This window comes from Pleurodeles waltl, chromosome 11 (genome assembly GCF_031143425.1).
Source record: "Pleurodeles waltl isolate 20211129_DDA chromosome 11, aPleWal1.hap1.20221129, whole genome shotgun sequence".
Classification (NCBI taxonomy): domain Eukaryota; kingdom Metazoa; phylum Chordata; class Amphibia; order Caudata; family Salamandridae; genus Pleurodeles; species Pleurodeles waltl.
Window position 1 is genome coordinate 419,894,976 of NC_090450.1, and position 26,686 is coordinate 419,921,661.

At 44.4% G+C, this 26,686-nt stretch overlaps 1 protein-coding gene across 6 annotated transcripts in view; it reads right to left on the reverse strand.

Moving 5' to 3' along the window:
• The window catches only part of INPP5D (inositol polyphosphate-5-phosphatase D), a 662,897-nt gene that overhangs the window by 99,188 nt on the left and 537,023 nt on the right, over window positions 1-26,686 (reverse strand). For all 6 annotated transcript variants that reach the window (XM_069213774.1, XM_069213775.1, XM_069213773.1 and 3 more), the window contains one exon: window positions 5,525-5,604. In XM_069213774.1, the coding sequence (XP_069069875.1) occupies window positions 5,525-5,604 (80 nt within the window). The remainder of the gene's footprint in view (window positions 1-5,524; window positions 5,605-26,686) is intronic.

The following is a 26,686-nucleotide window of genomic DNA, read 5'->3' on the forward strand; positions in this document are numbered from 1 at the left end:
CCTCAATATTAAATTATGGGCCTTAGTAGACGTATTATCAAATCATCCTATCCACTTAAAATGGGAGCACTTCAGGATAAAGGTGAGCATTTCTCGGGCTGTCGTACATATTTTATCGGAACTGCTTAAAACATATTCAGACCCCCCTACCTCACACACCTCCAGGCACGACACAAACCTGCTGTAGGAAGCACCAATCGGATTTGAGAGGAAACAATCCTTGTTGACTTTCCCCCAGCTCACAGTTACTCCCTTATTGACACTGAAAGATAACGGAGAGGGAAATGGGTAGCCTTAATCCTGCCCTTTCCCATCTATGGCACCACTTATCGCAACTGAAATCAACCCGTGATCTCTCAGAGGGGGGTCAATGACCTCACAGCTCCCTAGCCGTTGGCTTAAATTGTGTGACAGCAAAATATAATCAATAAGACTAGAATAACCATGCCCCACAAATGCAGGTGTTATCCACCCGCCTGATACTAGAGGATTCAAGAGCAAATATTATGTTATACTTCATCAGAGGTAAATTAAATACCTCACACACATGACTGTGACAAAAATGCATAACAAGCTCTCCATCAGTGGACAAACAGTTGCAGGCTATAGCGGGCAGTATACAGTATTTAACATTAAAGTTCCCCATCCAGACAATTACATAGCTACCCTCCAAGGCACTTAGACATGTCATCTTGCAGGGAACTCATAATGGCATCAAAAACGTTGTTATATAAATTCACTAAAAGCATCTCATTGGAACCCCACCTCAGGAGAATAAGCTGTTGATAGGGAGAGGCTAAATTCGTCTGAATAAGATGACCTCGTAAAATAAGAGCCACTAACGCAGCTGGTCAATAACCAGGCCCGAATTAATATCAATATCCTTAGTTTTTGACACCTCAATTGATTAACTTAGCCGGGCATTTGCCACATAATCCATCATTTGCCACATAATCTACATATTTTAATTAAAAAATGTTTCTAGCTCAAACGGTCCAAAAGTTACTATAAACGCAACAAGCTTGTTTCCGCACAGTGGAAGGCCCTCTGCAAAGCTGGATTGGTCACTTTTCTGTTGCTTATTGCTATATTTGGGAGTTAAACTGGCACTAGAGAGGTGCAAGCGATGCCCAGAGAGTGTCACCAAGTTTAAGAATGATGACATAATGAGATAATGCTATTACCAAATATGGCGCACATTGCTGCATAATTCCACTGGCTCTGGTTAAAGTGGAGTATGCATGGTGTAGTAGCGCATTGCCATTACAGACAACACATCTTTAAGTGAAATGACCATTACATTTGCACAGACATACAATTTTACTGATAATAGTATACAGTGCACAAACAATAATTGTGGAAATGTCATCACCTAGTGTACTGATTTATTTTAGTAGTATTCAAATATTTGTTTTCACCACACTTAAGAATTAAAAATGTGCTTCATTTGTGCTTTGCACATTCTGAAATATGTGCACAGTTCACTTACAGATATTTAAATTTTGTTTTGTGCTAGAACAAAATAACATCGTACAGCACACACTTAGTAGTCAGCTAGAATAAATAGCATCCTACAGCAGTGGTTCCCAACCTGTGGGCCGCGGACCCCTGGGGGTCCACGAAGCCTCCTCAGGGGGTCCGCGGCTGCTTAAAACATTTAATAATATTAGGTCCCAGCTATCAGTAATGACTCCTCAGGGGTCCCCGTGTTCCAATAATGATTCAGTGGGGGTCCCCGGGCTCCAGTATTGATAAAATGGGGGTCCACAGAAGTCAAAAGGTTGGGAACCACTGTCCTACAGCGTTTCTGTCTTACATGGGTACCAGCAAGATTGTAACACAAATCTTCTCACTTTGAAGTCAGACAAAGAAAAGTAAACACCAAGGTCCCTGGAAGATAGAGCCTGACATTTGGCCTCTGCCTGTCTTTTCAAAGCAGATTGATGAATCCCAACATTATCAAGAATATATTTCTAAGATTGCCAAATCATTTGCAAACAAAAGTACTGGAAAGGGAGATTTCCCCACAGCAGACCCTCTGTAACCAAATTTCTTCCTTTTTTGAAGAACAAATGTGGAAGATTAAATGTGGGTTTAGCTCTATCCCTTCGTCAGGATCTGACTTAGAGGAGAACTCCCTTCCGACTAGAGCCTCCTTACAAGCTTTTCAAGGAATCAGCCCAAGCAATCTTGTCTTGTAATTGGGATCTGCTTTTGATCCCTGCCTACTCCCTATCTTTCATAAAATTGTAGACACTGTGAATCCAGTGATCAACGAGATGTTGAATACCTTATTGGCCACTGTAGAAGTCCCAACTGATTGGAAACTTGCAGTCGTCAAACCACTCCAGAAAAAACAGCTAGAGGACCCCTCAGCTCTCTAAAACCTTCGGTCCATTTCTTTACTTCCTGCCGTAGGTAAAATTATTGAAAAATTGGTAAATGGACAATTAATTACATTTTTGGAAGAGGCTAATATTTTTCATCCTCGACAGCTGGGCTTCCGCCCTAGGTATTCCACGGAGTCAGCTTTGCTTTTAGTTGCAGATGCACTAAAGTTAAATCTAGATGTTGGCACGAATGTAGTGCTGATCTTATTTGTCCTATCCGCCGCCTTTGACACCATTTTGCATGGTTTCCTGCTGCAACGTATTGATAACTGTGGCACATCTCATCTTGTCTTGGTCTGGTTAAAATCGTTCCTTACAGACCACAGGCAAACAGTTGCAGTAGAACCTATTTTATCCCCTGAAAAACGGTCCCTTCGGGAGTACTGCAGGGCTCATCTCTTAGTACTTGCTATGTAACATAAATATGTTCCCCTCATTGTGTTAATCTCCTCTTCTGGAATAGAAACAACATCCTATGTTGATGATACGCAGCTCATCTTGGCCCCGGATAAAGGATCCACTGGCACTGAGCTCAACTTTAAATATTGTTTAACTGATGTTATCTGGTGGATGGAAGCCAACCACTTAAAATGTAATATGGATAAGAAGGAGGTCATGCTGCTGGGTAAGGCAAACTCCTTTGATCCAACTCTATGGTGGCATAATTCTGTGCCCCCAGCGCCTAATACAGTTGAGGCAGTTAAAAGCCTCAGTGTTTGATGCCTCTTTATCTTTTCGCCCACAAGTCCTCACAGTGGCAGGGACCTGTTTTAATTTGATGAAATCACTGTAAAAATGTTTTGATTACCCCCCACATGCAGCAAGAAAGACAGTGTCCTTTGCATTAATAACATCCCGATCGGAGTTCTGCAACAGCCTGTATGCAGGTGGGATCCAGAAATTGCAGGTGGTACAACACACAGCCGCCATGCTTGTGCAGAAACTGCGGTGACACTCATCATCTTCAGCAGCTCTACACTGGCTGCCAATACATAAGAGGATTTAGTTTAAAATTCTCCTGTTCACTTTCAGTGCCTATAGGGCAGTAGGGCCAGGATATCTGATCTCTAGGTTTACTCACTACGCCACTTCTCGTACTCTGAGATCTTCATCTGCCAACCTGCTAAACCCTCCCACCTTTAAAGGTGGTAAATCTTTTGATGTTTTAGGGGCAAAAGCCTGGAATCATCTTCCTATACGTCTGAGACTCAAAGATTCTGTAACCCTTTTTAGAAAACATTTGAAGACTTGGATCTTCTCGGCCCCTGACTCCCTGCGTCATGCACTTGTTCAGTAACTCTTCATTTTCCGATAGTCCCAGCGTTATTGAATTCTCGTTTCTGTTTACTGCACAGCGCCAGGGTGCTATTTTTGGGCGAGATAGTAGCGCTTTACGAATGCTATATTAATTCATTGAAAGAACAGCAAATGTGATTAGATAAGAACAATATTTAACGGCCTGTTCACAGAAATTCAGTACTGATGGAAGAATAGAGTAAATCGAATTCGAAAGGAATGAATTGAAGCGGGACAGCCTAAAACAAACAAGCATTGGCAAGGCCAATATGTCTTGCCTGTGCAAGAGTTATTAGCTTTGCCTATGCGTTATAGCCAGGCTGTTCACCAACGTGGCTACTGTTCAGCATGGCTAAAAGGTTGTAGTATAGAGGAGAGTGGTGTGGAGTGTCGTAGAGTGGAATGGCAAAGAGTGGAGCAGAGTTATGTACAGTTCAGAGTGGAGTGGCACAGAGTAGAGTGGTGCAGAGTAGAGTAGAGTGGCTCAGAGTTCAGTGGCATAGAGTGCAGTGGTGTAGAGTGCAGTGACAGAATGGAGTGGTGTAGAGTGGTACAGAGTGGAGAGACGAAGAGTTGAGTGATACATAGGGCAGTGGCACAGAGCAGAGTCAAGTAGCACATAGTGCAGTGGCATAAAGTGCAGAGCAGAGGTGAGTGCAGTGGCATAGAGTGGAGCAGTGCAGAGTGGAGCGGTGTAGAGTTCAGTGGCAAGGGGTGCAGGTTTGCAGAATACAGTGTCAGAGTGCAGTGATGTAAAGGGGAGTAGAGAGCAGTGGCATAGAATACAGTGATGCAGAGTAGAGTGCAGTGGTGTAGCGCACAGTGACATAGAGTGAAGCTATGTAGAGTGCATTGGTGTAGAGTGCGGTGGCATTGAGTGGAGTGCCTCAGAGTGGAATAGAGTTGCGAAGTGAGCAGTGGTGTAGAGTAGATTGATTCAGAATAGAGTGAAGTGGCATAGAGTCAAGTGGTGCAGGGTAGATTGCAGTTGCACAGCGTGGCATAGAGTGTAATGGCACAGAGTAAAGTGGTGGAGAGTGCAGTGGCATAGAGTGCATTGGTGCAGAGCAGATTAGAGTAGCATACAGTAGATTGGCATTGAAAGAAGTGGCATAGAGTTGAGTGTTATTGAGTAGAGTGTATTGGCGTAGAGTGTGGTGTTGCAGAGTGGCGTAGAGTGCAATAGCGTAGAGTGAAGTTGCGCAGAGTAGATTGGTGTGGCCTAGAATGGAGTGGTGTACAGTGCAGCCAGGAAGAGTGCAGTGATCTACAGTAGTGTGGCGAAGAGTGCACTGGCACAGAGTAGAGTAGCACAGGCTAGAGTGGAGTGCTGTAAAGTAGAGTATTCATGGTGTGGTAGAAAACTCCCATTATAACAACACATTTTCAATTGAATTGACCATTACATTTGCACAGACATACAGCTTCACTAATAAAACTATATTGTGCACAGATGAAAATGTAGGGAAATGGCAACACCTAGTATAATTATTTGTTTTGATCATATTAAAGTATTTCTTTCCAACACACTTCAGAAATAACAAAAAATGTGCTCCATTTATGCATTCATAATTCTGATATATGAATGATACATGCTTTTCTCTCTCTTTCACGGTATCTCTCTCTCTCTCCCTCCTCCCCTCTTCCCCCCTCTCTTTCTTTCTCTGTCTCTCGCTGGCTCCCTCTATCTCTCTCTCTTTCTTTCTCTTTCTTTACTTTGATTTGATTCTTCTTCTTTTCGATGATACCGAATGTAACGGGTGACAGCAATAGGTGAACCACTTAAGAAAGGGCAAAGTAAGAGCAAATAATCAACTAATGAATTAAGAGTAATTTACCTTTGGAAGGGTTTCAAATCTCACTGTCAGTTCACCGTCATGTAACTCCTGGTTATCTCCTTCTGAGGTTTTCACAAAATCTGCAATGGTTAAAAAACGTAAAGGCACACATAGAATATTTTGAAAAAGGAGGTACAGAACATGAGTCATGGTATGAAGGTAGAAACATTAACCAAGAATTATGGGATAAGAAATGGTAGAATAGCCAAATACTAAGCTGATAAGATGGATCTGTGAGTTAAGGCTTTCTGCTGGTATCACTAATGAGATTCAATCCCAGGAAGGCCAAGTCAGTCTTCCATCATTCTGAGTTCCATACACTGAGTATCCTAAAATAGGGTAATTGTAATGTCTATTATTTACGGCTGTTACAAACGGCATAAATTTGGGCAAAGTGCTTAGTACAAAATATGTTAATTTTACTGCATGTCACCAATGGCTTAAACAAAACTGATGGTGTGAGATGTGGATTTTCCAACAATCATGGTTTAACCAAGGACCACGGTTTTTAGCCTTAGTTGCAAGGTGCCTATGGTGCCATACAAGTAAAATGCACACTTGTATGGGACAGTGGGACTGCCCAAAGGCCAAGAATCATGGCACCCAGTTAGACCAATGATAAGCTCTTGCTAAGGGCTGACACAAAGGGGCAAATCATGGCACAGAGTAGGTGAACTGGCCAAGATGTCTGGCAATGACCAAACTATCTAAGGGACTGATTTAGAAATTGGCGGATGGTTTACTCTGTCACAACGGTGACGGATATCCTGCCCGCTGAAATCAAATCCCATTATATTCTATGAGATTTAGATTTCTGCGGATGGGATATCCATCACCATTGTGACAGAGTAACCTTCTGCAGAGTTCTAAATCAGGCCATAAGTCAAAACAATGGGATTTTTTTCTGAACTTCAGCCTAGATGAAGTCTTTTTTTTATTTTTATGTTTTATTGAGAATTAAGAAAGGATACAAAATATTATAAGATGCAGTACGCAGTACAGGGTAATTTCCATTTGAATTTGACATAGGTTAAGTTCTCAATTGACATGTCCGTTATTTTAGTAGAGATAAAACATATATATTGTACATATTGTGTGAGAGAGTACGAAACATAAAATATAAAATAAAATAAAATAAAGCAAAAGGAATAGAGTTGGGTGTGGGGGAAGCGTGATGATAGAATAAGGGGGGGTAATAAGGCGCATGAGGAAGGGAGGAGGGGAGGGGAAGGGGAGGCAAATAGGGAAGGGGGTAGGGGGAAGGGTTCAGTGAACAAAGAAGGGTTTGTATGTAAGAATGGCATAAAGAGTGTGATATTGATTTCTGTTGATTTCTGTTGTGATGTCTGTTTGTGATGCAGGCTGTCTTGATGATTATTATGTGGATGCAAACTTAATTGCCTATGGTGTAAAAAAAAGAGAAAAAATTGAATTCGAAGTAGGGGAGTAGAGTAATAATTGGAGGAGTAGTCGGGTGCAGCCTACATGTGTGTCTTTGAGTCGTGCGAGGTTCCGATTTTCTTGTGGGTTAGCCCCATGGGTCAGTGTTGATGTATCTGTAAATAAATTAAGTATGGAGGAGGGAGGGGATTAGGGAAGGGGGGGAAGGGAGGGAGTAGGGACTCTACTATTCAAAGGGGGAAGTGGAGGTAGTGAGGTTATTGGTTACAACTTGAAGTGTCTCAGAGACGGGGAAAAATCACCCAGTATGTGAGAGTCGGATATCTGAAAAAAGAAGGGGGGGATGGGAGAAACATCTCAGAAAAAGAGAGGGAAAGAAAGTTAGAACAACAGGTCGAGCTGTATGCTGTACTATATATATATATATATATATATATATATAGAGGGGGAGAAGGAGGTGGGAAAGGGGGGGAGGGGATGAGGGTGAGGGGTATAGGATATGTTGGCCTCCGTCAGCTGTCCACCGCTCCTCGGTGTTCCTGGATGGGATGGGGGAGAGGGAGGAGGCAGTGCAGACAGTGGGGACCCCTACGGTCCTGACAGGAAGGGGTGCCATACTTCCATGAATAGAACCGCTTGATCTTGCAGATTGTAGATTACTCGTTCATGCATGGCTGTTTGTATCATAGCCGTCATCCATTCTGCTGGTGTGGGGGCAACGCTTGATCTCCAATGTTGAAGTACACAGATCTTGGCTGTGGCCAGCGCAGTGTGCAGTAATCTTTGTCGTGGGCGCGATATGGGAAGGTAAGGGCGCATGTCGTGGAGGAGGATGAGCAACGATGGAAACGGGTGTGGTATCTGGAGGGTATCCTTTAGAGCATGACGCACAGCATCCCACAGGGGATGTATCGAGGGGCAGAGACATAAGATGTGCACTAGGTCGCAGTAAAGGTCCGTACATCTCCAACAGTTTGCATGCGACATTAGACCCGCCCTAAATAGCCTCATAGGGGTCCAATACCAATCCTGGAGGATTTTGAATAGGCAGAACTTCAGCTGAGCTTCCCGTGTACCTCTGTCGAGTGCTTCCAGGATATCTGACCAGTCTTCCTCGGTGTATGTCATTCCCAGCCGGTCTTGCCACCTGCGGCGGAGGCTGTCAAGAAGGGGTTGCGAATACAGATGATTGACTAGTACTCCGTACAAGCCTGCCATTACGCCTTTACAATATGACGGCCCCACTTCTGTAGGTAGGGGACAATTGGTGAAGTTTTGACTTCCCATGGGGGGGTTCCCAGTATTTTGTGTACACAATGTTTAAGCTGTAGGTATCGCCATTCCTGACTCTTGTGTATGTCGAACTCGGTTCTTAAAGTGGCAAAGGGTCGGAGTTGATCACCGTCTTCGATTTGAGCTATATTGTAAATGCCGGCATCACTCCATTGGGGTCATTTTAGGGTGTTACCCCCAATTTTAATGGTTTTGTTCCCTTCTATAGGGGCTTGTGAGTGTAAGCAGGGGTGTATTCCCAAAAGGCGGTGAGCCCTGCGCCACGCCGCATTTGTTGCCGTGAGGACCGGATTTGGCAGTCTGGGGCGATCTGCATACACTCCTCCCAGTCCCTCACGATTTCCGCGCAGGAGGTTCTGTATGGCCACCCATTGAGGGGGGTCGGTAGTTCCGGGGAGTAAGTACGCCAATTGCGACAGCTGTAGGGCCAGAGAGTAGTTCTCCACAGAGGGGAGGCCCAAACCTATGTGGGACCTCCTTGCAAGTATTTTTGCTGGTGCCAACCTCGGGCGTATAGAGCCCCATACGAAGGTTCTTATTGAGGTGTCTATTCCCCGGAGCAGGGTCATAGGGACATGTAAAGGGAGCATGCCTAGTATGTATGTGAAACGTGGAAGGGTGACCATCCTGACTGCCTGTGTCCTGCCCCACATGGAGAGTCCTAGTTGCGACCACTTAGCAAAGTCCTGTTTCATTCTGTATATAAGGGGGTCTAGGTTGTCCTTGATCATATAATCCAAACCTCGGTTGACGAGTGTTCCCAAGTATTTGAGGTGTGACGGTGTCCATTTAAATGGTAGCCTATAGATTGCAGCCCTCGTTGTCATTCGGGAGGGGGTTAGTGATTCGCTCTTGTCCCAGTTCACTCGATATCCTGCCAGGGATGCAAAATCCCCTATGATCGAAAGTAGCGCTGGGAGAGAGTTGTCCAAGTCAGATAGGGTGAGCAAGATATCATCCGCATAGAGGTAGATTTTGTAGGTTCCTCCTGTTAGTGGGATGCCCTGTATCTGTTGAGAGTTTTGTATGGTGGCCGCTAGGGGTTCCATTGCTAGCAAGAACAATAGCGGTGATGGGGGGCAGCCCTGCCTTGTGCCTCTGCTAATAGGAAATGGGTCCGATATGAACACCCGGTAATTAACTTGTGCTGTGCGGTGGTCGTATAATAGGCGGACTTTGGAAATGAACTGTTCTCCGAGGCGGAAGTGCTTCATGGTAGCAAAGAGATAAGGCCATTCGATGCGGTCCAACGCCTTCTCTGCGTCAAGGGACAGGGCCAGGGCTTCAATCGGCATGTTGAGAGATTCGTGGAGAGTGTGGCAGAGGGTGTGCAGATGGTTTCTGGAGGTGCGGCCTGGTACGAATCCCACTTGTGTGTTGTGGATCAGGGATGGTATTACTTTCCGTGGACGGGCTGCCAGCACACTGGCCAAGAGTTTGACGTCCCCATTTAGGAGAGAGATAGGACGATAGCTACCACATAGTAAGGGGTCCTTGCCTGGTTTAGGCAGGACAACAATGGTGGCCTTATTGGAGAGGGCGCCAAGAGAGCCCTCCTTACATGCTTCCGTGAGAGCTTCGTGCACTGCAGTGGTCGCCTCCTCTCCCGCCCATCTGTAGAATTCGGCCGGGAAACCATCCTCGCCTGGGGATTTGTGGTATGGGAGGGTTTTGATAACTTGTGCTATTTCTTCTTTGCTTATATCACCCTCCAAGAGAGCCCGGCCCGCCTCTGAAAGGTAAGGTATATTGGCCGCAGGAAGGAATGCCTCTGTTTGCTCCGTGGCGGTTGCTGTTTCGGAGGTATAGAGATGACGGTAAAAGGCCGCTAATTCGTTTGCTATGTCTTGTGGTCGAGTTATCACTGTTCCTAATGGGGATGTAATCGGCGGGATACTGGAGGCAGCTTCTCGCTGTCGAAGTTGTGCCGCCAGGAGTCAGCCCGCTTTCTTGCCCTGTTCATAATGATGGCCGCGCAATCTTTGCAGTGCATATTCTGCCTGCGAGGTATATAGCTCATTGTGGTTCATGCGGGCTTGTTCAAGAGAACGGCGAAGTGCTAGGGATGGTTGTGCGGTTTATTGTCTGGTGAGTCTCCGGATATCTTCTTCGAGGGTTCGTTGACGCAATTGCTTCTCTTTATTACCTAATGCTGCATTGCGCATCATGTTACCTCTTAGGGTTTCTTTTGCCGCGGCCCATATGACCCATTTAGAGGACACTGTACCGACATTGTCAGCCATGTAGGTGGATATGTGGGTCCTCAGGTGCTCTTTTCCTTGTGGGGAGGGGTACCTATGTACCGCAAAGCGCCATGGTTTACGACCAGGGAAGAGAGACCCGTCTGAATCTGAAAGAGGACAGGAGAATTATCGGAGAGTCCGCTTTTCAGTGTTCTAGAATCGTGAAGTTGGGGGACTATGTTTCGTGACTCCAAAAAATAGTCCAGTCGGGATTGGGTGCTGTGGACTGAGGACAAGTATGTATATCCCTTGTCTTTTGGGTGTAACAGTCTCCGGTAGACCGTTAAGCCTGCATCTGCAATGAGGTCTGTCAGCAGGGCTCTGTCATGATTATTGCCCGTGTCAATAGGTCCCGTTCTATCCAAAATGGCGTCCTGGGCTAAGTTCCAGTCCCCTCCTATAATGTAACGGGTGGTCCCTATTTCCGCCAGGAGGCGGTTGAACCGTAGAAAAAAGGATCGTTTAGAACCAGTCGGGGCATAGACTGAGCCCACACATAGGGATGTGTCTCCTACCTTCAGTTTTGCAAATACATATCTCCCCTCCAGATCATTCCATGTTTTAATGATTGTAATCAGGAGGGCTTTGCGTATCAAAATCGCTACTCCACATTTACAGGGGGGTACTGCCTCCAGGCTCTCGTTCTGCTGAATAGCAACTATAGGAGACCCTTCCCACCCAGTCTCGGCGGAGCTTGCTGGCTTCCTCCTTGTCCAAATGGGTCTCCTGTATCAGGGCTATGTCCATTTTTTTTGATTGAAGAAAGGACAGTACTTTTTTCCTCTTTATGTAATTTGTCATACCATGCACATTCCATGAGATGACTCGCAGTGGGGGGGCCGCACCAGAAGCTGTTCCCACCATATTTAGATATGGCTGCTGAGGCTCACCAATGCAGCACGAAGTGCTGGGGGGAGTTTAGTTCGTGCTAGGGTGGGAGGGGAGGATGGCTGTGATACTGATATATATATATATATATATATTATTTTTTTTTGGTGGAGGAGGAGAGGAACCGCCGGTGGACGCTGGAGAATCTCTCAGGAGGGGAGGGTAAGGGAAAGGGGGGGAGGGATGGAAAAGGTTAAGGGGACTGTGGGGTTAGAGCTATGTTGGGGGGGTGAAGGGGAAAGATATCCTAGGAAAGGAGGGGCAAGGAAAGAGGAAGGGGGAAAAAAGGTGGGAGAAAGGGATAGAAAGGGGTTAGATCAAAGATCTAAATGAAGAACTAAATAAAAAGAGGTTTGGGGAAAAGATAGGGAGATTGATCTATAGGCTATGGGTCCTTTTCCTATAGGGGCTCCTGATGCTGTCGGTAGGGCAACTGCGGGTGGGGGCGGGGGGAGACTTTCTATCTGGCACGTGGGGGAGGAGAATGGAATGTGATAAATTAAGTGCGAATGGATCATGTGGAGGGATGGCCACACTGGAGTCACTGTTTATTTTTTTGTTTTTTGATAGGGGTGGTGGGAGGGGGAGGGGAAGAAAGAAGGGGGAGAGGGATCAGTGAAAAAGTGAAAAGAGGGGGGAGTATGTGTGTTTTGGGACGCTATCTAATTAGAGCCTATCAATATCAATGGCGGAGGGGGGAACAGCTAGGCGTGGTCAAAGATGAGATAGGGGAGCCATTCTAATGACGAGGGAAAACATTTTCTACGTAAGTACATGTACCTTGACCTGATAGTGTAATGGAAGATCTTCTTATCAGTATATTGTTAGTATATAAGATTCTATGTTGTGGGGGCAGTATGGCAGTTGCGGGGAGGGAGTAGGGGAGAAAGGAGGGGGGGCGAGGGTCAGGGTGGGGAGAGCAAATCAGACCAGCAGTGGAACAAGGGAGGGGTTATAGGATATTCAAACTGTCACATATATACGCATTACAGTACGTCCCATACCAATAGCATTTGACTTTCGTTTCTTATTATCATAGCTTTGTGTGCATAATATTGGGTTGAGTTTCTGAGTCTATCCGAGGTCCATAAACAGGTAAATGAACAGTGGAGGGCACGTCAATTCTAGGTCTTAATATAGACAATATAAACAATGTAAGCAACGTTAACTCCACCCTGGGACATAAATAAATTCTAATACAGTATTACTTCATACTATTTTGTAGAGAAAAAATAAAGGCTAACAAGCAATAGTATCTTGGAATCTGCACTGAGTATAATCCGTACACCTGTGCTGTATGTGGGTAGCGGTTACCTCTGCGATCTGACTTGGGTATTAGAGAAATATGCTTTCCTTTGAGGCCCGATCGTGCCCCTATGCCTCATCCCGTACTTGTAGTGTCTCTCTGGGTTAGCCCCATAGAAATATCTAAAGAACCTTTTAATGTGTATTTTAATGATAGTCTCTAATCTACATATAGGCTTTGAGGATCCCTATTTCGTGAGTTCAATACAGACAGTAGGGATCAAGCCTAGGGTCATGGGGGTATCTACTATACTGACGCTATATCCTATTTCTTATTTCTTATCAGGAGGGGGTATACGTAAATAGATTGATTACACGTTCAGCGTTTCAGCGCCTGACAAAGCTAAGTTTGAATAACAGGTAGTAGTAGAGCATAGTCTGTCTACTAATGATGATTTTACTAGGTCAGACCGTGGGTGGATATCTTAACATACTATCATTCTGACATTCTAACATTCTAACATTGCCCTGCAAGGCCTCCTGGTACCATAGAACAGGGAGAACTTATTAGCAGCATGGTGTCATTTGTATGAAAGGCTGTAAAGAGTATGCTGAATAATGATATAGGGTCCGAACAAATACTCATTTGTCTGCTGAGTAGTTAGCCATCCTGCTTCATGGCTCTTTGCATTGTGTCGATGAGACCCCTCTGTTGCTCCTGGGATAAGGCGATAGTCCGTTCACGGGGGTGCAAGAGTCGGTTTCAATGGCGAACGGGATTTGTCTCTTTCCGAGAGCTGGGTGTGTGCCACCACAGCGTGCAGGACTTGTCCTCTGTCATTATGGGCCCTAGTTAGTCTTTCCAAATCTCTGCCTCTGGGACAAGTGTCTGGATCGTGCCGGTCCGTGTTTCCCTTCTCAGGCCCAGAGGAGGGTGCGTGCCTGTCTTCTTCCATAGTGTCCTGTGGCCAGTTCGGGGCAGCTGGTTTTTTGGTCTGGGTTTGGAAGGAGTCCAGAAAGAGTTTTAGGTCCTCTGGGTTGTAGAAGTCTTTGGAGACCCCATTTTTAGTGATCCACATTCTTGCGGGGTCGAAAAGACCATACTTTATCTCCAGTTGACGGAGTCGAGGTCGTAAGGATAAGAAGGCCTTTCTGCGTTCGGTGGTATCTTTGGAGTAGTCGGCCGTTATGCGGACCTCGAGTTTGTCCATCCGGAAGGGCCCGGGAGTTTGTGCCACTTGAAGGATCTGGCGGGTCTGGGAGTGACGTAGCAAGCAGGCACTGATCAGTCGGGGTCTCAAGGCCCCGTCCTGGCGCTTTGGGCCCACTCTGTGTGCTCGTTGAAATTCTAGCGGTGGTTCAAAGGCCACTGATGTTAGTTTGGGTATAGCTGAGCTGAGGAAGGCCTGTACGTCTGTGCCCTCTTCATTTTCTGGGATTCCGAGAAGGCGAATGTTGTCCCTCCTGCTTCTGTCTTCCAGGTCAGTCACTTTGCTTCGTAGATAAGAAAGATCTTGGTCTCTATCCTGGGCTGTGGACATATGAGTTTCCAGAGTCCCAGCACGGTGTTCCAACCCCATCACCCGTGAGTGAAAGCCTGCGATGTCGGCCCGTATGGATTTGGTTTCCAGCGGCAGAGAGGAGATGGAAGCGTCCATCCCCTCTATCCTGCGGCTGATAGCGGTAATTTCCTGCAGTATCCGTTCCATAGTTGCAGGTTGGTCTCCATCTGCCATAGTTGAAGGTGGATTTGGCTTTGGGGCCGTAGCCGGTCCTGCTGTTGGGGACACAATATGTTTGTGTTGGAGAGCTTCTGAAAATAACAGTTGGCGTGCCGGTTTACCTGCGGGTTTTTGACCTGGTTTGCCTCCGGGCATCTCAATATTAGTCTGTGGGGTAGACCTTATGGATTCTGAGGCCCTTGTCCCCTCTGACCTATCTCTCTGAGTGACTGGTGGGGGTGAAGAAGCGTGATCTGACCCGTGTTCAGTCCCCCTGTTGGCATTACAGAATCATATTCTCCATATTGGGGCTGCGCTTTTTTGTCTTAATTAGTGCAGCTACACAGGGCTGCTCGGCGAGGTCCACGTCTTGCCTTGCCCTTCATTAGCCACGGTGCTTTGTTCACCTCGTAAGAGCCGTGACAATAACAACAAGGAGGGGGTGCTCCGGTTGTGGGGTTGGTGTTCATGTCCTTATAATTGCACTGTAGGTGAGGTGCTGTGAGGGAAGATCAGCGTTGGTCCAATTGGGCGGCTCCGTTACTCCTTTGGGTCTCTGTGAGGATGGGCATCCTTTAACCCCTATTTGCCTGTTACATTTCACTGATGAGAGGGGGGGGTCTCAGATTAATGTGCTGGAATATGCAGCGCTGTTGGGTTGTTTATTGGTGCTGGGAGAGGGCAATGTTCCTCATTGTTGGAGAGAAACCCAGGGCGTTGTGGCTCCCTCTGGCTAGGTTCTGTACCCCCTCACTTGAGGTCGGGAGTTCCTGGAGTGTGAGTAGTCGGAGTATTTCTTCTCCCCCCCTTTTCTCCCTTTTTTAAGTGTTTTTAGTTATCTTTGTTTGTTTCCCACAGGATTTTCCATTTATTGACTTATGTGTGTGAGGGGAGCTCCACGAGTGCTGCCCTGTCGTTTATGTTGACTGCTTCATGTCTATCTTCTGCTCTCCGACCAGTGCTGGCTGGCTCCCGGGGGGGCAGCGCTGGGAGGAGAGGACGAGCCACAGAAGAGAGAAGAAAAAAAGGGGGGGGGGAGCACGATGTCCAGGCGGGTCGTCCAGTTGTAAGTAGGCGGGGGGGTGGGAGCCGCCTCCCCCACGCCGCCGGGCCGTGTTACCCGGCCCCGGGAGACGCGTCTCCTGTCCAGGGGCAGGGCAGGCCGCAGAGTTACGTGGCGGGCCTCCCCGCCGCCTCACCACCTCGTACCTCCTAGTCCGGATCCTCGGTGTGGTTTCGGCGAAGCGGGGAGTCCCTCCGCTGGGCCGATGCTTGCTGGTCCGCACTGGTCTAAGGACGCGGCTCCTCCCCCGGCGCAGGCCTCGATGCTCCGGGCACACTACGGTCTCTCTGGTCTCTCCCCCTGACTCTCCGGATCTTATCTTGGAGACATTCGAGGCTCCGGTGTCTCGGGGATCCTCCGAAGGACAATGGGCATTCTCCGCTGCCGCCGCTCGGCCCCCACCGCCCCCTCGTGACCAACCCCACGCAGAGCTCTGGGGTTAGGCGGCCATCTTCGATCCCGATCCGGCCACGCCCCCCAGCCTAGATGAAGTCTAATCAGTTTGCAAAATATGAGAGCTCCAGGACACAGGTGATCTGACCATATGATCTACAGAACAATGAATACCTTATTTTAGCTTCTTTCTTACTCTTTGATATGCCTAGCCAAATTGGGAACACATGTCATAGTTCTGGTAACTTGGATAAAACCAATCACATGAGCCCACAGAGAGAATGCCAATTCCCAGCCCTGCCAGCAATGCTATTGCTGCAAGGATGGGGCTTGATCGAATGGTTCTCTTGCCAGCCCACGATCTGACAACGCTATTTTGCTTTGCTTCAGCATATAGAAGGATAAGTGTCGCATTGAAATGCTGCATGTTGAACAGTCTTCAAGACTTAAGATAGAGGCATGTTTCTCATACCTGTCACTCACTGACTCCCTCTAAAGAACATCGTCTTTGGATCACAAAAGTGCATTTTAAGTTTTTGAGGAGAGAGCATAACTTTGCTGTGCCATTATGCTTTCCAGAATGGGGAATGATATGTACTCTATGACATATATAATGTGTGCTGAAATGTGTTCATGCCAACAAAGAGAGCTGAAAGTCGTGAGCTGAAGTATACCTATAAGTAGAAAAGTAAAATTACATATGCAAATCACATATATACAGTATGTATGAATATTATGATAATCTAGTTAACTGACATTTCCACAGTTATTCCCCATTTCTAGTACTTATGTGAAATGCATTTATAACCATGCATTGAGGTCTATGTTAAGTTGGCTGGTGTTAATGTCTGAAATGTTTTTCTGTGTTCAACCTTCAACATGAAAGTTTTGCTCTTTCTGAATATTTCTTTATTCGCAGGTGCATCTGCACAAGACTCCAGTTACTGAAAAGCTTATTGTTAGCTACAGATAAAGGTGTATGGGAAGACAGGTTGCCAAGGAGAGGGAGTGTTAACGAGGAGTTATGAAGAAGAGCTCCCCTCCGGATTCCTGGATATGAGGCTGATTCAAGTTTGTCATGGTGCTTGGACCGAGAGATGTAAGTCTAATGAGAAGTTACCATTCACAATCATGTCCAGACCATGGAAAGTGATTGGCAGTGACACCAAATATCTGAGTTTTGGTGGGTTAGGAGTGTTTTAGCCAGTTTGAAATTCAGATTCCCATTGCCCATTGACTAGAGTGGACTCTTAGAGACCTAGAGAGGGACATACCTTTGCTTTCCTTTGCTTTAGCTGATTTGGCTTTATGCTACACACTTCTCTCTTACAGAAACTTGTACTGAGGTCTCTGTAGTGCAGACACTTTTAATTTATTTTCTATTACCTTAAACTAGAGAACTATTAAGGTTTCCTGTAGCCTATTAGAGTGGTTAGCACTTCTATAGATTCAGTGGTTAGGCAGGAAAAACAAAGATTGAATTTGAGCACCAAATTTTGTTTCTTATTTTCTGTATTGCTTCTACTGAGGTTTTAGTACATCTGATGTTAGAAAACTTTAACATGATTCAACGTTTTAACTCATCTTTGATAATTCTGTATTTATATAATGTTTTTCAGACTCGTTTACAAAAGTCTGGCTTTAAACTTGAAATAAATCTGTTGAACTTTGCCTGTGAAATTCAATGTGTTACCAAATGGGATGTGCTGTACATTTATTAGAATGGTTTAATGTGTTTCTCCTCACCCTCTGAACTTTCAAAAGATTCATCTGATCTAGAAAACATTTAAGAGTGCCAGATGCCGGATCAGTTGGTAGCTACTGAGGATGGTTGAAAATCAGAAGTGAAGAGAATTATAACCTGTACTAGGTAAGTTAGTCCCCAGAGTCCAGTCCCTAGTACCCATGTCCAGACCTTAAAGGATCGGTGGAGTTGTAGGGTTTCGGAAGAGAGTCATATTGACAACAGAGGTGTGAGTATCAATAGGGTCATAAATTGCAGCAGTTCATGTTTAGTTTCCGGTGGTTGTGAGATTGGGTAGTGTCTTGCAGGGATGTTTTAAATGTTATGTGGGTGTGGTGATTTCTAAAGAAGTTGAAGAGGTCATCGAGTCTGATGTGTCCTAAGATCCTGGGATATTATTAAAAGATGCAGAAGACACCATATTATAATTGTCTGCTAAGGGTCTATGTTCATTGTGAGAAGTCATCGACAGCACAGTTGAGATAGGGAGTCATCTTTGTGTGAATGTGAGGCGATTAGTATAGTGGATCTTAATGCGTAAAGTGAATCCATACTAATCAGGATGGTACCCCGCAGGTCAAGGTTTTATTCAAAGAGTTTGGGAAAACTTCTTGCGTGACTGAAAACTGTTGATTCTTTAGTGGAGCAGACAAAGGTTATTATATAGTACTTGTTATTTGTGTACAACATTGTAAAAAGAGTGTGCATGCAGATTGTAAAGGAGGATTAACAGCTGTGAGGAGTGAGACTAATGTCATAGTATGCTGCGCTGGTATAGGTCAGTTGGTGTATTGCTGCACTGCTATTAGTTGAAGACGTCATAAGGGGTTGCACTGTGATTGGTGGTTGTTTCAGGACAAGGGATTGTGAATACAGTGTTGTTCTTTTAATTGAAACGGAATTCTGTGGTGATTAGTAATATTTGATTGGGAAAAAATAAAATGTTTCAACATTTTGCAAGATTTGTTTAGAGGATATGTTCATATTCCTAGCACAGTGGGAGAAGAGGTGCTTCCGGAAGAAACCCCCATGCCACTATATGGTGATTAATGCAGGGCTTCACACATGTGTTTGGCTTAGTCAATCACACAAGATCATAGAAAAGGAAGGTACATTGAGGTTTCCACAATATGGCACATTCAATTTGAGAATTATTGACAATTTGAGGTGAGTGTTGTACAAGATGAATCTGCCTTCTAGACCTGCACAATATGATGCACTCAATGCTTAGGAACGTGCTGTTCAAGCTGGAGAGAGAGAAAAGTATCAAGGTAGAGACCGAAGGTTTGTGTGCACCTATGTGGATGCTAGATGGAATGCCGAACAGTAAAGGTGGAGAACTGACATAAGAGAGGGGGTCAAACTGTATCCAGCTTCAACAGCTGAAGTAGGTGAGGGAGAATATGAAAAGAAAAAGACTAAGAAAAGAAAGAGGGGAAACAAAAAGATCCAGAAAACATGAGTGAAGTTAGTAACAGTGATTCTGGAGATAGTCTTTTGGATGTGTTGCTGTCCGAACGTCAACCTCCACATGATGAAGCTTGGGAAGAGGTTGGAAATGGTATTGGTGGTAATGGAAACATTGTATATGATACCGCCCCCAAAAAATTTTAGTCCTAGTTCTGTGGGAGCTATTTCAGCTAATATGCCTTATGAACCAAAAAGTGGGGGGTGGGAGTGTGTGCCTCAGTTGACCCTACTGTGTGTACTGTTGATGCTCTTACAGTCCCAGTTACTATTGGCCCGGTAGTTCCTATGTATAAACCTGAAGACCCAGGAAAGACCAATTATAATTTGGCTGCACCAAATATTGTCAGTGAACAAAATGGAGTTCCAAACAGTCCTGCACCAAAGACTGTGTTCCTTTGATTCCGACCCATACTAGTACTCCATGTGTATGTAGCGAGTGCAGATTAGTCTTTGAATATTAATGGATGCACATCTATAGGTTCTTACCAGAAAATACCAACAACTGGAACCCCTATTTAAGAACCACCTTTAAATCGCAGCAGTGGCGCACAGGCAAATGAGACCATATCTAAGGTTCTGGTGGTGACTTGAACTATCAGTGCTATGGAAATAGATGACTGGGTGAAGATTTTTAACAAGGGTACCCCTTCCAGAGAAAGTGTGAGTACGGAATCGAGTTAGGGAACAATTCAATCATCTCTGAGGGAGAATTTAGTGGATGTGGTGAAACTCAAATTAGAATTGGATGAAATCATTAGTGGGAATCTTGGATTGGAGTGACTAGACACTTACCATGAAGATGAACTTATGTTTATGTATAGGAACATCACCAGGCATACAGGTAAAGTTCATGACAAGCTAGCAGAATTGTCCCAAAGGTACGGGGTGGATTTGAATAAAACCGAAGCTTCACAGAGGAGTTATTGAGTGTGTTTTAACAAAAGGGACATTAATGACATAAGAATTCTGGGAATGAAAACATAGATTAGAGAATTAATTCAAAATATTTGGGAATGGAATGGATTGCATAAGTGGGAAGCTAAACGGGTGAAAAAGTAAGATATAAAGAAACCCCCAGGAGAACCACCTCCGGTGACAGAAGAGGGGGATTGGTACAACTTTCCAGTTGAGAGAAGTGCCTGGTGGCGGTTACGTACATGTGCCATGGAGTAGAAGTGATCTTGCATCATTTACTAATGATTTTTCCAAAGGTGAGAGAGAAACCAGTGGAATGGTAGAAGCAAGTTGAGCAATTTGTGAAGATATCAGAGGTGTTATGGGCCAATTTGAATACCTTCTTTGACATTGTCGTTCTGAGTAATTTGTGGAAAGAATGTAAGGTAAGTTGTTCAGTGGTCTGAGACAGTGCTGACTAGAAGTGCAATGACGAAAGGCCCCTCATCCTTGGTGATGAAAAAGTATCAACAGGTTACGACATTTTTGAAGACAAAGGTACCACCTGATGGTATAGAATGGGTTAAGATTGACCGAACTACATAGGATCCAAAAGAGCCTATTCATGGTACTATGAGAGATTGTTACACACATTTAATCAGTATAGTGAAATGGAGATGTTTGAAGCTAAAGATATATGGCATTTTGTGCCAAGGTTTGTGACAGGAATGAGACCTGAGATGAGCATGGTGATTCAGCAGCATTTAATTTATTGGCAGAAAAAGTGAGTTGATGAAATTTTGAGATACGCTAAATATGGTAGTGATGAGATTAAGATGAAACAAAAGAAGCTAAAGGAGAAGATGATGGTTGCTCAGATGAAAGCAGCATAGAGAACTAATCAGATTCATGCATTTGTAGGGAATGTTGGTATCATGCAAGGTGTGTATTGGCAAAGACCAAATTTAATGCAGGATGGAGGTGAAGGAGTCCCTATTGATCCTGATACTGGAATGGATGTTAATAGTTTTGAAAGACCAAACCTGTGTCACATCAATAATACGCTGGGGCATTGAAAGCAGGAATGTTGTTTCAATCCAGGTAATCAGTTCCAAAATTCATGATTTGTGCTTTCTCTGAATAATAACTCTACACAATGCAGGGTGTGCAGAGACCAAGGAGTCAACATTTAAATGTGCCCTAAGCTTCAGTGATGCAAGTCCCACAACCTCTGATGCCAAAGCACAATGCTGTAGGGTCTAGACAAAATCTAAATCAGGGTTTAAGAACAAATTTGAATGTGGTTCATGAGAATAATCGTTTCCAACAATTTCTGCTGTTTGATACTCAGGAGAGCTATGGCTCTGATCAGTAAACCTGAGGGTGCCTTATAGAGGGAGGATGACAGCATGCTTGGCACAGCCTTGGAGGCAGATTAGAGCGGACTTTGTCATTTTTAGTTGACACTGGTGCTACCCAATCTACTTTAAAAAAAGTAGAAGTTCAAACCTACCCCACTCTGGAACATTAGTTCAACTTGTAGGTGTAGCAAACAAACAGATGACGACTCAGGAAACTGCACCAATTTCAGTGAAAATAGGGTCCTTTGAGGATAAACCTAAGTTTGTGATATGTGATTCCAGCCGAGTGATCCTCTTAGGAAGGGATCTACTTTGCAAATTAAACTGTCATCTTTTGTACTCCAACGGGCACAGAGATGCAGACACATGATGAGAACACTGCTTTTGAATTGACTAGTAATGGGTCATATTGTACACTGCTTACTTTTCTGATGATGATTTACCTCCAGATTTGAAAGAGACAGTTAAATCCGAAGTGTGGGATTTTTCAGGACTTGATAATGGACTGATTAAAGATGGTGAGCCAGTCCAAATTACTATCAACCCAAATGCTGAATTCCTGAAAACACCACAGTACAATTTGACACCTGAGACTGTTGCTGGGATAACTTCTGTAATCAAATCTATGATTCAACAGGGAATACTGAAGAAAATAATGGGCAGTCTTTGTAACTCTCCCATTATGGGCTTACAAAAACCAAGTAAGAGGTTCAGGATTGTACAAGATCTGTTTTTATTTTTGGGTGCCCTTTGGTACTGGATCCAGCTGTGATATTGTTTTAGATTCCATGTGATGCTGAGTGGGTCACTGTTATTGATTTGTGCCAAGCCTTTTTCTTGATATAGCTGCATGAGGATAGCCAATTCCTCTTTGCATTTTGGTTCAGAAATCATGTTTTGGCATGTTGCAGAGTCCCACAGAGGTATACTGAGAGTTCTTCTATTTTTACCACATTATTAAGAGAAATCTAGAGTCCCTGTTCATGCCTTGTAATTCAGTTCTGATACAATGTATCAACGACCTATTGGTGGCGTTGAATACCCAGGAAGCTGACAGACAGGACACCATTGAGCTTTGAATCACTTGGCTGAAAATTGACACAAAGTATCCCAGAAAAGTTGGAACATTGTCAGAAAAAGGTTCAATACCTTGGACACCACTTTGAGAAAGGAACAAGGAAGATATCGCAAGAGAGAATTTCAGCCATTTTGAGAATTGGTCCGCCAAGAACACAAAAAAAAGTCAAGATGTTTCTGGGAATGGTTGGCTACTGTTGTCAGTGGATACCCAACATTTCCCTAGTGGCCATGCTTTTACAGAGACTGACACACAAGAATGTGTCTGATCTGGTACTTTGGGGCAATGATTGTCTCAATGCCTTTCTAGAGCTGAGAGAAAGTCTCTGTCATGCCCTAGCACTGGGAATGCCTGTTTATAACAAGTCATTTGCACTTTTCGGAAGTGTAATGGAGGATTGCGCTCTCTCACTGGCTACACAAGTTCATGAAAATGCCACGGAAGGCCTATGGCCTATTTCTCAGATATGTTAGATCCTATAGTTTCTGCGCTGCGTGGTTGTCTTAAAGTTGCAGCACCGGTCAGCACTAGTATCGAGAGATGTGAAAATATTGTTATGCGTCACCCTTTAACTGTGTATGTTGCGCATTCTGTAGAGTTGTTGTTGACAAGGACCAGAACCCAGCACCTGACAAGCAGTCACCTCACTAAGAATAAACAGGTCATACTGGCTGCTGAAAATGTGACTGTTAAATGTTGTGGGGTTCTGAATTCTTCTACTTTACTACCTGTGCCTGGTCATGAAAAAGATGATGAATATGAAGTGGATCATGACTGCCTCAATGTTACTGAACTATGCATCATTTAAAGACCAGGCATACTAGATGAACCATTACCTGAATCTGACTTTGTCCACTGCATTAATGGTTCATATTTATGAGACAGTGGAGGAAGCCTGAGAGCGGCCTATGCTGTCTGTACCCTTTCGGGAGTTGTTGAAACCTCCTGGCTTCAAGGAGTGTTCTCCGCGCATGTGGCTCAGTTGGATACACTTACTAGGGCAGGCTGTATTGCTGATCAACTAAAGGTGACAATTTTTATCAATAGTCAATATGGCTTTGGTGTCGTTCATGACTTCGGACAATTATCGTCCCTTAGGGGTATTATGACGTCCTCTGGATCTCCGATCTGGAATGGCGAACAAGTGAGAAACCTCCTGGATGCATTGCAGTTGCCAGAACAAGTTGCAGTGGTCAAGTGTACTGCACATTGTTCTGGAAATAATCATGTGACCTTAGGCAACAACTATGCAGACGAAGTTGCTAAGTACTGTGCTGACAATGCCTGTACCTTTAATGAGGAATGGATGAGACTAACTACAACCTTTTGTTGACTACAGCTTAAACTTGGAAGGACGTGAAGAGACTTCACGAGGAAGTGTCAGAGGAGGAACACCAGAGTTGGGTAAGAGCCAGTTGTGTCAAAACAGATGATGACATTTGTGTTTTAGTGGATGGAAGACCAGTGTTGCCAAATAGTTTGTTACCCTCTATGGCAAGGCATTTTCATGGTCAGGCTCATGTTCTTAGGAACGCCATGGTGAGATTGTTCAGGCAGACCTGGTTCAGTCCTAAATTCAAACTGATGGCAGAAGCGCTGTGTCATAGCTGCATTGTGTGTCAACAAAACAATGTTGGAAAGAGAACTGCAAATACATTTTGCAAATAGGATGCAGTTGGATTTTAATGAGATGTCTGTGTGCAATGGGTTGAGATTTGTCTTGGGCACTGTGCGCATCTTCATGTACTGGGTCGAAGCATACCGAACCAGAAGGAATGATAGTCTCACTGTAGCAAAATTGCTGTTGAAGGAACTCATACCCAGGTTTGGTTTTAGAGTTCTCTATAATCAGATCGCAGGACTCGTTTAAATAATGAAGTCCTGAAACTGTTGTGTGCAGCGCTACAAGTGCAACAGAGATTACACTGCATCTACAGTCCTGAGGCTTTGGGTCTTGTCGAGCAGGTGAATGGAATGCTGAAATCCAGACTGGCAAAAGTGTGTGCTTCGACATCCAAGAAACGGCCTGATGCTTTACCTCTTGTGTTGATGAGTCATCAGAGTGTACCTGATTGAAAGACTGGATTGTCTCCCCACTGAATCATTATGGGGAGGGTGATGAGATTGCCAGCGATTCCTGCAAATGGACTTGTGAACATTACAGATTATATGGTCCTCGATTATTGCAAGGGATTAGCTGACTTGGTGAATTTTATGTCTCATCAGATTGGAGCAGTTATTGCCTCTCCGCATCAAGAACAGTGCAGTGATCTTGATCCAGGCGATTGGATCTTGGTGAAGAAACACGTAAGTAAGATGTGTCTGGAACCCCAGTGGCTTCAACCAAAGCAGGTCATCCTGGTCGCAACAACTACTGTGAAGTGTGGCGATCTCTCCAACTGGATTCATGCTTAACTGGATTCATGCTTCCCATACTCGCAGAGTTGAATGTCCCCTTTATACAACAGCGCCTGTTCCAGAAGTACCGGTGGTAAGAGAGAGGTGACAGGAGCAGGTCAGTCAAGCTGCCGGTGGCCAAACTGAGCCTGAAACAGCACTCAATCAGTCTGAGGAGAGTCTTGAGCAAGCCAAACATGAAGCTGAGACAGGAGCATCTGGACCCTGAACTGTAGTGGTAAATGGGTCGAGTTCAGAGTCAGACCCTGATTAAGGACCTAGTGCTGGAAGGAAGCAAGTGGAAGCTGGAGATTGATGGCCCAAAAGGCGAGAGAGAGAGAGAACATATTAACTTTCCTAAAGAACGTGTACCTCAGACCATACCTGAGGATACTGAGAACTCTGATACAAGTGAAAGCGAGGACGAGAGTGATGCTCTAAGGAGGTCAAAGAGAACAAGAGTGCCCTGTCAGAGATACTCGTCGTCTGAATGGACATACTTTGTTGCAAATGACAGAGGTACAGAGTTTTGGCAGTAATGGAGTGACAGTACATATTTGATTGAATCTACATGAACTGAGCATTTTGTTTGAATTATATCTCAGATTCCTGTTGCCTTCAATGTATTTGAACTGTATAGTCATTAGAGACATTTTTTTCGACTTTGATAGGGAATAAAAAAGAATACCTAGGCACAAGTAAAAGAAGAAAATAGGGTTATCTTTTAGAACAACACAGAGTAAGGTTAAAGAAGTCTCACTAAGGTTTTGCAACACATCTTCCATTCATTGTTTGAACTTTTTTTGCCGTTTTGCACAGGTGAAATTTATAAAGAAGTAGAACTCTGTTGCTGCTACATTTCACCCAAAGTAGATCTGGTTGTAGAGAAGTCATGGAAGCAAGTCAGAGAAGTAAACGCAAATCCATAATAGGCACAGTATTGCTTGTTTCCTTAATAGTATTAGTAGTGCTACTAAAAGGAGTATTTTCATCTACCCCCACAGTAGAGGATACATTATTTGCTAGTGTTCCCCTGCACACATTGAGCCCTAGAATTAGCAATACGTACAAGTTAGATGATGTAATGATATTTGTGTTTTGACCACTGACTCCACGTTGCACTTAGCCTAGCAGCACACCGTCACATTAGAGACCACCACCTTCATTGTGTCTACTGACTTTATTTTAGCATTAGCCACCGCCATGTTAAAAGCTGCAAGTATTTTTCCATGATACAATGTACTTATTGCTCATGTTTTTATTTGCGTGTTTGCGTATTCTTTATCACCAAGGGCTTAGGCTAATAAGAATGTACTAGAACGGCAGGGAACGTTTTTGTTTTGATAGAGGGCACCTTGGGATTTTGCCCAATTCCTGACGTGTTCTTTTCAAAGCTGACCTAAAGTAACCAGCATTTGTTTAATAATAAACTTATGCAGTGGGAGGAAGTTTCCAGAATTCTCCTCTCTTGTTTGTTAAAAGTATATAAGAGACCCAGGTCGACGGTGGGGAGATTCAGAGACCTCAATCAGGATTGAGACATTGAATGCCGGCTATATTTCCTGTGAAGTTAGATCTCTCTTTCTCGTTGCAGTTGAACCAGGGTCAAAGACTTGCTGGCAGGAGAAGGATGAAGGAGCAACTGTGCCCCATGGTGGTGATGAATTTTTATTAATTATTTGCTTTGCATTGTGTATGAATATATATATACAAATATAGGTATTTGCATCTTTAGATGTATATATTTGCTGTGTATATGGCAGTGAAGAGTCATTTGTACATTTACGTTTTCATTTCAATTGCTGTGACCATTTTAAAATGTGCACTTTCAGCATGCTAATCTCCTCTATGAGCTTTGCAGAGTGAATTCATAAATGTCTCCTTTAGACTAAGAAGCGCATTCCAGAGGTTTTTGTCAGTGTTTCAGCTCAGTCATTAGTGAAGCAAAACAGATGAAAAGGGTTTAGTAGA